This window comes from Antrostomus carolinensis, unplaced genomic scaffold (genome assembly GCF_000700745.2).
Source record: "Antrostomus carolinensis isolate BGI_N321 unplaced genomic scaffold, ASM70074v2 scaffold25381, whole genome shotgun sequence".
Lineage (NCBI taxonomy): Eukaryota > Metazoa > Chordata > Aves > Caprimulgiformes > Caprimulgidae > Antrostomus > Antrostomus carolinensis.
The window spans coordinates 1-12,287 of NW_010295211.1; the positions used below are offsets into that span (position 1 = coordinate 1).

At 36.0% G+C, this 12,287-nt stretch overlaps 1 protein-coding gene across 1 annotated transcript in view; it reads right to left on the minus strand.

Moving 5' to 3' along the window:
* Nucleotides 1-3,953: 3,953 nt before the first annotated feature.
* Nucleotides 3,954-12,287, minus strand: part of SPAG16 (sperm associated antigen 16) — a gene marked incomplete at both ends in the record, with an annotated part of 18,248 nt that continues 9,914 nt past the window's right edge. The window contains 4 exons of the mRNA XM_010177910.1: nucleotides 3,954-4,023; nucleotides 5,846-5,963; nucleotides 7,199-7,306; nucleotides 11,241-11,378. Of these exons, the coding sequence (XP_010176212.1) occupies nucleotides 3,954-4,023; nucleotides 5,846-5,963; nucleotides 7,199-7,306; nucleotides 11,241-11,378 (434 nt within the window). The remainder of the gene's footprint in view (nucleotides 4,024-5,845; nucleotides 5,964-7,198; nucleotides 7,307-11,240; nucleotides 11,379-12,287) is intronic.

Sequence of the window (12,287 nt, forward strand, 5' to 3'; positions counted from 1 at the left end):
CTATTCCGATTGCATCGTAGATGGAATGGGGACAACAAGATTTAAGTACTTTAACTGGTGTGTTTTAAATTTCTTTTTGCATGACCTTCTAACAGCAATTACATCAGATCAAGGAAAGGCAAAGCACAGTTAACAGTCTTAGCAATGAGTTAATTCAACCTTAAGTAAAGAAACTCACTGAGGTCAACTTTTGAATATAATTGGGTAATAAATAAGCAGCTGCTGTTTTTAGAAAATACAAAAAACACAATGAGCAAGTAACAGGTTTATAAGATGTTTTTAGAACCAGTTGTTATAGTAGTATTCACTTGGGTTTATAAGCAAGCCACAATCAACACTGCTTAATTCTTTCAGCCAAGAGTGATCTTTTTTCAGAGTACCACTTAACACAAATCTTCTCACACAAAACATCCAATCCTTTTAAAAAATAATCTGAACTCAAAATACAACTCTTCTTTCAAAGCTGGCTTCTGAGTGAGCATAGCAGAAACAAATAAACAGTCTACAAGATGACTGAGTCCTAATCCTAACTGTCAACTAGTTCCCCTACAATTATTACATGTCCTTCAATATCAACTTTAAACAACTAAATAGGAAATAAAAATTATTAGAAGTTTTCAAGACACCTAAAGAAAACTTCATCTTGAACAATCTGCGTACAAAGCACTGTTTGCAAAGCTAAACAGCAATCTGTCAGTGGGACAGCAAAAAACCCTAGGAAATAAGTTACATGCTCTGTATTGTCAATGCTATCCTCTTCAACTGTTTGAAATGCATCAGGCTGAAAGCTGCTACATCAAATGCCTAAGTAATAAGTCCAGAATAGTACTCCCAAAATTAACTTTTTTTTTCCCCCCTGACCTAGCCACCAGATACAAATTTACAATGCAAACTCATTGTGAATACCGTGAAGCTTCCTGTTGTTCTTCATTCTGTCACTATATGACACCCTTGAAAAATAAACCTCAAGCAAAACACAAATCCACAATGGACTGGATGTGCAGGATCTCATTGCCACTATTCAAAACCTCAAACACTTGGACAAACCCAAAATTAATTAGAAGCCACTCTCAGTGCCCTCCAGCCAAAGCCAGCATTCCAGGTGCTCTTCAGGTCAAGTCAGGTTGTGGTACAGGAGTAGCACCAGGAGCAGTGATGAGCAATCTCCAGCTGCTGGGATCAGCCATTCTCATTCGTTCATGCTTTGCACTGCAGTGAAAGCAGACAGCTCTCCAGGGAAGGCATCTTACCTTGGGAAATGGTAACCTGCCAATATCAATGCTCAATATCTCATAATTACAATGTACCAATAAACTAATGCATAAAAGTCAGCCCTAAAGAGAGGGCAACTGAAAAAATGCAGCTGTAGGTCTCAAAGTGGAGATTTGCAAGTCTAACAGCACTAGTTCCTTCCAAACTAAGAACAGCAAACATTTCTCCAGTACCTATGCACTGCTTGCTTCTCATGGTTTCAGTTATACTGTTTCAAGAATAAGAATTCAAGAGGCAACAGAATATGACTACATTTCAAGAGGCAGCAGAAAGCATCTGAAATAAGAGACAGTATCATCCACTGAGATGTGAATATGACGTACAGAGGGCAATAAGAATTATGTAGTATTAGAGGATAAAGCACTAGAAAGAAATGAAGTAGTGCTTAACTTAGGATACACAGGGTATGAAGCAAGTTAAGGCTTGTACAAGCACATGAGTGGCTGATGAGCTTAATTTGTGTTAGAGACTAAGCGATTTTTTTAAATATTATTTTTTATAAAGTGATTCCCCACTTGTCACTTTTTGGTATTATAAATCACTAAAAATTTTTGCAGAATAAACAAGTACTGTGAACAGCCAGAGAGTGTTTTTTTAGAATTGCTGAAACAACAAATGAAAGCATGTGAAATACAAGAAAGGGACATATGGGGCATCTATACCATAAAATACTAGCATGGGTAAAGAACCCACAATATATATCCTCAAGTCTGAGTATAATGAAGAGTTGAATGCTGTATGCCCTAAACCAACATAAAATAAAAAGCCTGTCCTCTACCTCCCTATCTGAAACAGGATGAAAATGAGCACTGTGCTCTTTAGTGCAGCAGAGGTTTATACTTTCAGTTGTAACACGATTTAAAGATTACAGCAGAGTGTATCCAGTACATACAGCTACAGAAAGGTACTTGGGGGCCTTGCTGAGGAGTATGACACTAATTAATACCAAAAAAAGGCATCAGAATCTTAAGTAAGAAAGATAGTGTGAACACTGAAGAATGTTGCTGCCAGTACTTCAGTATTCCACTGTATTAACACATCTGAAGTCTATATTTACAGAAGTTATTAGTTTAGTAGCTATTTGCTTGTACACAGAATTAAAGTTAGTTTAGTTTATACTGGATAAGACTCCAGAACCCTTCCAGGTTCTCCCAGAAATGAAAGCAACTATGCTCTTAACTAAACAGTAGTTTAGAAAAGTACTAGGGTGTGCTCCAAGCGACTCCTCAGCTATGGAAGTCTCCCACTGCTGCGTGGAAACCAAGACCCAAGCTAGGATGAGGGGGATCTTTCAGATAATTAGACCTCAGTCCCGTGCTCGTAGCAATTCATGACAATTTAGGACACCAACTGCTTGAACTTCAATTCTACATTAGATAGAATTTGAAGGAAAAAAAATCAAACCAAACATGCTACACTTATAATAGGCCGGCAGTAGCAAAGATCTGGATGGTAGCTGAAATGTCTGCATTAATAAAGCCATCTTAATAGTCAAGGAAATGCTTGCTATCCTTTTCACTCAACTACAAATCCAAGAAAAAAAAATAACAAAGTTTGTGGCTACTACTCTTCTCAGCCTTGTCTTTCCTACAGGAATTTTATACAATGGAATTAACTCCATGAATGTGGCAACTAATGAAGCTTGACTGCCAAAGGCTGGGGTAACTCAATGCCTTTTTACCTGGGGTATATTAGCAGTGCAAAGGGAAGTTTAGGCCTTTAGGAAAAAAGGAAAAAACACAAAAGAAACAGATATAAAAAATGTTCTAATTGCAACAAATGTTTCACCTGGAAGTTGTATTATACAATACCTAATAACTGGTTTGCCTATGTGGCTGAGAAATTAATGGTTCTCTACTGTCAAATAAACTGCAATCTCTGATTGGAGTTCTGCTCATGACTAAGGCAGGTACAACATCCACTTTTCGGGTGAATACTCTGTTGTCAGAGAGGGTAGAGCTCACTGTTTCTTTTTTTCATTATCTCATTTACTTTCAGGAGTCTTTTAGAAGCCTAGTTTATTTGGGATTTATCTCAATGTCAAATGTAGCTGAAACTGGAAAAGAGGTTCAAAATTATTAGTGGGAGTGATGCTCACAAAGCAAGTGACAGCATGGGCTTACTTTACTGAGGAAAGCAGAGGTGCTAGGCTTTTTTCTGACGGGATTAGAAAAAAATAATTTAATAAAACACCAGGGAAGTAGTGTAGCACCATACAGATAAAGATATTATTCCAGCAGGCATTATATAACCTTAGCAACCTCCTCTAGAAGTGAGACACGCTAAAATAAGAGGCTGGATTTCATAACAGCAGTATTTTCAAAATGTTTCCAGACTACATATGTAGCTTCTTACAGTGAGATGAAAAAGAACATGAACATTTTAAAAAAAAGTGTAAGAATTAGTGAATAAAATAAAATCAGAAACAAAATAGATTTCTAGGACTAAGTCCTTCCATGGTTACTCACACATTCCATGTTGCCATCAGCAGTTTAACTGTCCTTAGTGGATGCATTTTAGAATAAACATTCAAATGATAAATCATTGCTCTGTCACCAGGACAGCTGATAAAATGTTTATATTACAAGTATGCTTGATTTACTGTTATATTAGATTTTTAAATGCATCACAACAACAAAACACGTATAACCAGTCTGAGTCTGGTGATGGGAATATTTTACCTTTTGTCACTGGAATCTGAAAAGCAGGTCCAAAACCTAAATTTTGGAATGTGGCTTGCAAACCTTTAACCTAATTTTAAAAAGAAGAGAGAACAAGAGATAATATGAAAGCATTGGTTTTGAACTGTCTGTTCACAACACACAGCATTTATGCCTGCATATTTAAGTGATAAATTCCATCTATAATTATTGATTTTTTTTATTATTGTCTCTAAGTTATAAACATTACCCCTAATTTAAGATTTTGGAAAGGCCTAGTGAAACAACGTGACAAAATACTAGCCATCCCGAATCTCTCAAAATATTTTTACAGCTCTATTAAAACAATGCAGACACAGAACACTCTTACTGCACCATCAACTTTTAACCACTGCTATCACAACACTGATCTAATTTAATGGCACAACATGACATACAATTTTATCATAAGAAAATGCTACAAAATATGATTTGACATGTTATAAAAAAGCCATCACTCCAAAATGCGTACAATTCATAACTGGACACCCTTACATATGTTCCTGAAATTTCATAGCATTGGAACTGAAATTAGCATTAGCCTGAAAGGCTGAGGGAGCTGGGTCTCTTTAGCTTGGAAAAGAGGAGACTGAGGGGAGACCTAATTAATGTTTACAACTATGTTAAGGGCAAATGTCATGAGGATGGAGCCAGGCTCTTCTCAGTGATGCCCAACAATAGGACAAGGAGCAATGGGTGTGAGCTGGAACACAGGAGGTTCTGCTTAAACTTGAGAAAAAACTACTTTACAGTGAGGGTGACAGAGCCCTGGAACAGGCTGCCCAGGGAGGGTGTGGAGTCTCCTTCTCTGGAGACATTCAAGACCCGCCTGGATGCCTTCCTGTGTGATCTCATTTAGGTTTCTGCTCTGGCAGGGGGATTGGACTGGATGATCTTTCAAGGTCCCTTCCAATCCCTGACATTCTGTGATTCTGTGAACTGTTCTGTTTTGTGCTCCTGATTCAGCATAATTGCATATGGACAGTAACCTTTCTTTTTCTATAAAATATTTTCTTTTACTTATTGAAATTTCAAACATAGAATCCTCAGTTTTTTAAAAGTAAGCTTTCAGGTGACCTGAGAAAAATTGGAAGCAGAGGAAAGGATGAAACGAGAGATGAGGACTACTATAAGAAATTGCAAGCATGGTAAATGCCTTTCGTGTTACCCACATACAATTGATGCTACTGCTGAAATGCAATGCATTCTGTGAGGGTTTGGAGGGTTTGGGGTTTTTTTCCTTTCTTTTTTCATCCTCTTTTTTGGAACAACCTATTGCTTAAACATATGCAAAATAAATTTCTGTTCTTCATCCATCCTATCTGTGCTTCTAGCACTTCCTGCTAAAGGGGTAGAATATCATGGATATCAACCTATACATCAGATAAGGTTATAGGAGTAAAATACTACCCCATTATTCCAACCATGAGACAGAAAAACTGTCTCCTAATGTTTTTTTTCCTAAACTAGTAGGTCATTCCTGGATACATTTAGGAAAAATAAAATAACAAATAGCAATAAGGAAAGCTTAAATAAAAGATTTCTAATGACAGAGATGTATACGGATCTGTGGGAATATCACACCTTTCCTCAAACTGTTGACACTGAAAGTAAACCAGGGTCCGCACACTGCTGACTCGGGTAGAGCAGCAATGAGCAAGTAGAAACTGAGAACTACTACTTTGTGGCACCAAGTTTCACATACTTTCAATATTAACATTTCACTAAATAACATGAAACTCAACAAAATATTCTGCTTCTAACTACTGCATAAGCAAGTTGCTTTAACAAAAATATCCTGTGTGTTTACCAAAGTAAAACCCAAATGGGAGCATTGCTCACAGCTTTGCAAGCGGTGTTCACCATCGTTTTACCTGCCCAACTGCTCTGTCTCTCTCCAAACCAGTTAACATTTTCTCTCTCAGTGTAGTCTGGTATTTTTCAGTCAACTGCCTCAGCACTGGTTCATATGATGCATAATGTGCCCTCAGCCTGTGAACAAGAAGAGAACAAATGACTTCTCAAAAATTATAAATCAGGGATTTATGTCTGTGTAACTTTTTTCCTCCTCAAATAAAAGAATAAAAGTGCCAAAAGGTCAACACACAGGAGACAAAAGTATTGACTATGTGACCATCCAACCAGAATACCACAAGAAAAAAAAAAATAAAAAAAAAAAAAAGAAGTCAGATCAATGGGAGGTTTCATAGTTTGTGGAGTCCTATCTTTTAAAACAATCCATCCAGTTTTGACCTTTTCTTAATCCTTCATACATATATTGCACATTAATTTGTGTTAGTTTCTTTTGTTTTTGCAGATGGATGATATTTCATTGGAAGAAAGAGAAACACAGCTATTATCCAGCTACCAAGTAAGATCCTAATCTAGACAAATCATTCATAATATGATTACTATTTCTTTCTTCACATACTTAAACACTTTAATTCGCCAAACCAACTAAAAATCAGATATATAATCTCTCAAGAGAAACACACAACAATAAGCCTCAGAAATACTGCATTTTGCAAAAAGCTGACACAGAGGATAAGTCAATGAATAGTGCTGTCTTGCATTAGTATCTATGGAGTTCAAGGTTAAAGACACAGAACATGGCCCAGCAATCTTCAGATGGACAATATAAAAGTTCTACTCGTGGAGGGAAATAAGCACAACAGTTAATAGAAAACTTACAGAATTCCAGAATTAAATCTTATAAAATAAACTATCATAACTTAGTACCAATGGACTAGTTTGGGCTTATTTACAACCAAAGCAACATAGTAAATTTCATATAGGAAGTTCAAGATGTAAAAGGACAGAAAATACCAACTATGAGAATCATAAATGCAAAGGTTCTGAACTCAGGGTGATACCAGTTACCCTTAAAATGAACCTAAAAAAAAGGATCCAAACCCAGAAATCACTAGCTCTTTATGGAAAAAGATCTGGGTAGAAGAAAACCTCATTTATATTTTCAACTATTAGAAATACTATGTATTTATTAATGCCATATCATAGCATGGAAAATATATTAAAAAAAATCATTAGAAATTGTTTAAGAGACACAGCAGAATCGTCAGATGGAACTGCTATACACCAGGACTCTAACCAAAGGCAGCTAGCTTTACTTTGGCACTTTAAATTCCACCATGTTATCTCACTACCAGGCAATAGCTGAAGACATTACCTTTAATGTTGCATGTATGGGAATTAAAATCATTTTTTACCTTTTAATGTCACAAAGAAGTCTGTTTCTCTCCTGGACCACTCGCTTATAATGCATTCGATGGAAGTCACGTTCTTTCTGCATTTTTAGGAAAGCCTCTTTTGCTTTGCTATATGTAAACAGGAAGTATAAGAAAGAAGTATTAGTCTCCTCCTATTAATTGTCCATCAGTGTATGCTGAATACACATAGAATTAATTTTCAGATATGCACATGCCTACTCTATCCAAGTTGGAAACTTTTGGTAGTATGCTCTGTGAACATGTACTTTTTGAAGTCTTTTTGCTGACAGCTGATGTACAAAACCATGGGTACTCTTCACTTTTACCTTTCCTCAGTTCCTTTAAATAAAATCCATAAGGATTCTGGCTTTATGAATCTCAGATGTGAACCTTACTTTAAGAACAAGGGGTCTTGGAGGCACACATTCAAATGGCAGGTGATTAGAAAACAATCCTCTTGTTGTGGGTTTAAAATTCTGTATGAAAATGTATTGCAATATTGATTTTCTAACATCTACATTGCACCTGGAGCACAACATAATGGTACAGGCTAGAAGGACACACACAGAAGGATAACTGTATTGCTGCCTTGCAAATACATGCATTGAGAGAGCTTCTGGGACAAATAGTGCTAGAAAAGTTCTAGGCTCTTTGCAATCATGTTTGCAGCCTGTTCTCGAGTGTCCCCTGTACACAACAGCAATGAGCAAAAGGAATCCATTACAAAATCAACTGCAAACGTACTGATAACCTGTGATTCTCTAAGCACTTCTATACACAGTCGTGGGACACCCTGAGATACACCGCTCCATAAACATAAAAGAAAATACTCTATATTCCGTGCATTTTCTCCTTGCCTTTACTGATTACAGGTCAGATTAGTAGAATAAACTGTTTAATTGAAAAGTAAGCTTGAAATTACCTTGCACAAAAGTTAGGTATTTGTTCTTTGCAAAAATAAAGCTCATCTCTCCAATAGGAGTTGAAACGTTAGGAAAACCACAATGAGAGCAGACTATGCCAAAATCACGGGTCCAAGAAGAAGACTCATAACTGCCAGTGCATTATATTTAATTGTACAAATAATCTATATTCACTTCATATGCATTTGCTATATCTATTACCTATACAAAGTACTATATCTATATGTGTTCATTTACATGTGAACTGTTGCTTGTATCAGGAAGTTCAAAAGACCTGCAGAGGAGCACAGTGAATTAATGCCATTATTTATCAGTCAAAGCTGCAAAAAAGCTGGCAGGGACATGAAAACAGGCAGGGCTGTCCCTGCAGTAACACTAAAAAGCTCAGAGGAGCCGTGGGCTTTGTGTATGCAAGTGCACAAACACCAGAAGCTGTGAAAGAGTAACTTAGCGTATTGATACTTGGACAAAGTGCAGATTATGATTCTGCTCAAGCTCCTATGAAGAGCAAAAGATTTGAGAGGTAAATGAATCTGCAGTCTCAAGACAGTGCTGTGAAACAACTCCATCGTGACACCACTCACAAAATCTGACTTGCCATAAGATCCTGAATACAAAACCTACCCCTTCAGAGCTAAGCAGATGGTTTGTTCTAAGAGTAAAAGATGTTGCTACAGCCATAGAAAAGCCAATACCCATTTCTTTTAGTTAAGATACATGTCAAAGATTGCAGGTTTCTCCATTTAAACTTGTCTCAAGCATGTAGTTTGATAAAAACAGGAGAAGAGGGCAAGGTTCAATAAAAACAAGCAGGGATTTCCAAAGGTGAGTTAAATGCCCTCTTCCCACTGAATTTAGGTGGGACTCTAGTCCCCAAAATGCTGCAAATTGTAACCCTAGAATTTTAACCAAAATAAAGACAGTTTTAGAAAATGTTTCTAAAAGCATGTCTCATGCTTTTACTCTATCTAGTTTATATAGCATTTAGTAGGAAGGATGCTAGACATACCATGTAATTATACAGATGCATTTAAATACAGTGCATAATACAAGAACTGCACACTCATTTTTTTTCATTGTGTAAGTAGAAAAATACCTGCAGGAATGGTTAGATTTTGGCACAGAAACAGGAGATCAACTGATGATTTTATTGCTGGTGATAGCACTAAGTAATAATAAATATTATTTCCAGGATTGCTTTATATTTTGACTGTTACTGCAGCTGTAAACAGTGTATATTTGTGAGCATGGTTATAAAAAATCAGGACAGAAAGATACCCACAAATACTTAAACTTCCTAACTGTGTTTGTGAACACAGCTACAAACCTCAGAAAAAGCTGTACACAACTTTCATTCCACCTACCTCAAATTCCTAAACATTTATAAAACTTACAAATATCCCAGTTTGGAGCCCCTGTGATGAACATAATCTTAAACCTGATATACCATCATGTTGTCACCCTACATGTTCAAATACAAAGGATCTGGCCATAGAAAAACACCAAAATATGAGATTCAAGCTATTTTGAATCTTCAGATAGTCAGAGTTTAATATTGCTATGAAATTACCATCTATTCAATTCGCAAGCATTACTAGTATATTAAATGCTTGGATGACACAAATCATCACTGAAGACAATGAATTAAACTTTACTAGTCTCCTGTAAGAGTTAACGATTTTCAGAGATGTTTTCAAATTTTTCTTGCATATTGGAAAGAATATCTATGCTTCCATTCGAGAAATACTGCAGTAGATAACATCCCTTACCAGTCAATCAGGGCTCAACTTCAAGATAAATGAAAAAAAGGGAATATATTTAAGGTATACTTTAACTACTGTCACATGGAAACCAACATAAAATTAGTTTGGATTTCCATCACAACGCAATACCCATTTTTAGAAATAATTTAAATATTAGGAGTTTATCTAAACTTTGGGGTAATAACTATCACTAGCTTCAGAGTAAAATAATTATGCTGCTATTTATTTCTTTTAACATATGCATTCAGGGATTTTGTTACATCACAAGATGCCTCCAGACTGTGGACAACCTAATAAAAATACATATTAATTGTAAAGAGCATGTGAAGCTGATTGTGATTTTCTCTTTAAATAATGAGTTGGTTACATTTACCACCGTGAAATGTAACCAACAGCCTGTAATCTACTCTACTTGCCCACCTGCTTGCCATGCAATCATGTAAATACTATATTAAAATTACCCAAAATACAATTACAGTTAGCTTCTAGACACTGAATCTCCTCCACCAATTGCTAAATAACATTAAAGCAGGAGGTAATTGGTTTACACTCATTTATCCCAGGCCCCTTATACCGCCTAAATCCCAAATAACATCTCTTTTCTGCAAGACGGCTCTCAAGAGTACCAAGCTCAGAAATACCAAATGTAATTAAAAGCTTTATTCAAATACACTTCACAGCACTGTATCTCACAATGAAAGTTTTCTGACTAATCCATACAGCAAAATACGAGGCTTTCTTTGCTCAAAGCCTTGGTTTCCAACCAGTCAAATCAACATTTTTTTCAGTGCATCTCTCCATTAGATAAGCTAAATATTTTAACTCTTATGACCAAAGTATAACTGACATGTAAAATCAGCTACTACAATGTACACACAAGTATAATGAACAATGGTGATTTACAATGACACACCACTTACCACTAGGGCCAGAGTGATAGATATTTTGCAATTGAAAAAATGAAGGATAAATGTATAGTGATTTTTTTCCCTCTGTTGATGTTTTGTGGTAGCTGTAATTTATAGCACTGTATTTTAATACAAAATGCACATAACCATTTATTTTCTAGTTCTACATAATATACTCTCATGATGTGTTGTAGTAATTTGTTGTGATTACTGGATATTGAAAATTATTTTCTATTGCCCAGTAAATACAAATAGAAGAAATTAAGATTTAGATTTCTAATAGAGCCCAGAGAAAATTGAACTTTAATTATAAAGGTCACTTAGAAGTAAAAATATGCATAGCCAGCATAACAAACAGGAACTTATTATTTCCCTTAAGTACTTGGGTGTACTTTCTCTGGCCATTTACTGCAGCATATCAAAGTTTCATTAAGACCAAATAACATACATTGCAGCAAGTTTATAGTTTTCCAAATCTTCCCTCAAACACACATTCGCAGCCTCAAGTTGCTGGTTGCGGGTATACACGGATGGAACCAATCCAATATCTTGGGCTGTGAACAAACCTCTCTGGATGAATTCATACCTAGTGGAAAACAAATGGAGAAATATTTTATTCCAAGCTTCCTTTTTCTCACTTCACTGATAACCCCCTTCTCATGCCAGCATTTACCTAAACTAGAATCACAAAGATATTTATAATCTCAAGGCATTACCTTTTATGATCACTAACAATTAGCAACAGTACTATCCCACCACACTGTTCCATTTTACTGCGGGTTTTTTCTGAATGTATTCTTGTTCATAACAGTCAAGAGACACGTCCTGCATAACACAGTACTTCAGTTTAAACAATTGTTCTTTCCTTCCTTTCATACAAATAGCTTAAGAAGAAATACTCTTCAATAACATTTCAAATAACATTTGTATATACTCAGTCCTTTTTATCTCATATGCTCAAATATATGCAAGGTTTTTATTTTTTTTTCCCTGAGGACTCAAATAAGATGATAAAGCTGTAGATAACCTGAATGCATGATTCTATGGGCTACCTTCAACATGGAATACAGAGCTCACCTAGGGAAGTTTCTTCATTCCTTCCCGCTTACTAATGTTGCCCCCTCCTTATTTAACTGTATTTAGCAATATTTACCTATTTTACCAGCCTCTAAGAAAACATGATTCTGTGATGCCTGAAGGCTGCTTTAGCTAAATAAGCACACAGACTAGCTTGGTTTTTGAGAAGTAAAAGAATCTGGTGCTGCATGTAATGCTGTGAAACAACCCAGGAATCTCAATAGCCCCAGGCAATAAATTCTGCTCAGTCAGTCTCGTATCTTTTAGGACTATCTATCTTCTGGTAGGATGTCAATGAAAGCTAAGAACACTCTAACAGGCAGTAAAAAGGACATAAGCATTGACGCTATTCATTTTAGGCTTAATTTAAAGGCACTTAAATACAGAACAACTGAAAGTACTTAAGTATCGTCTATGG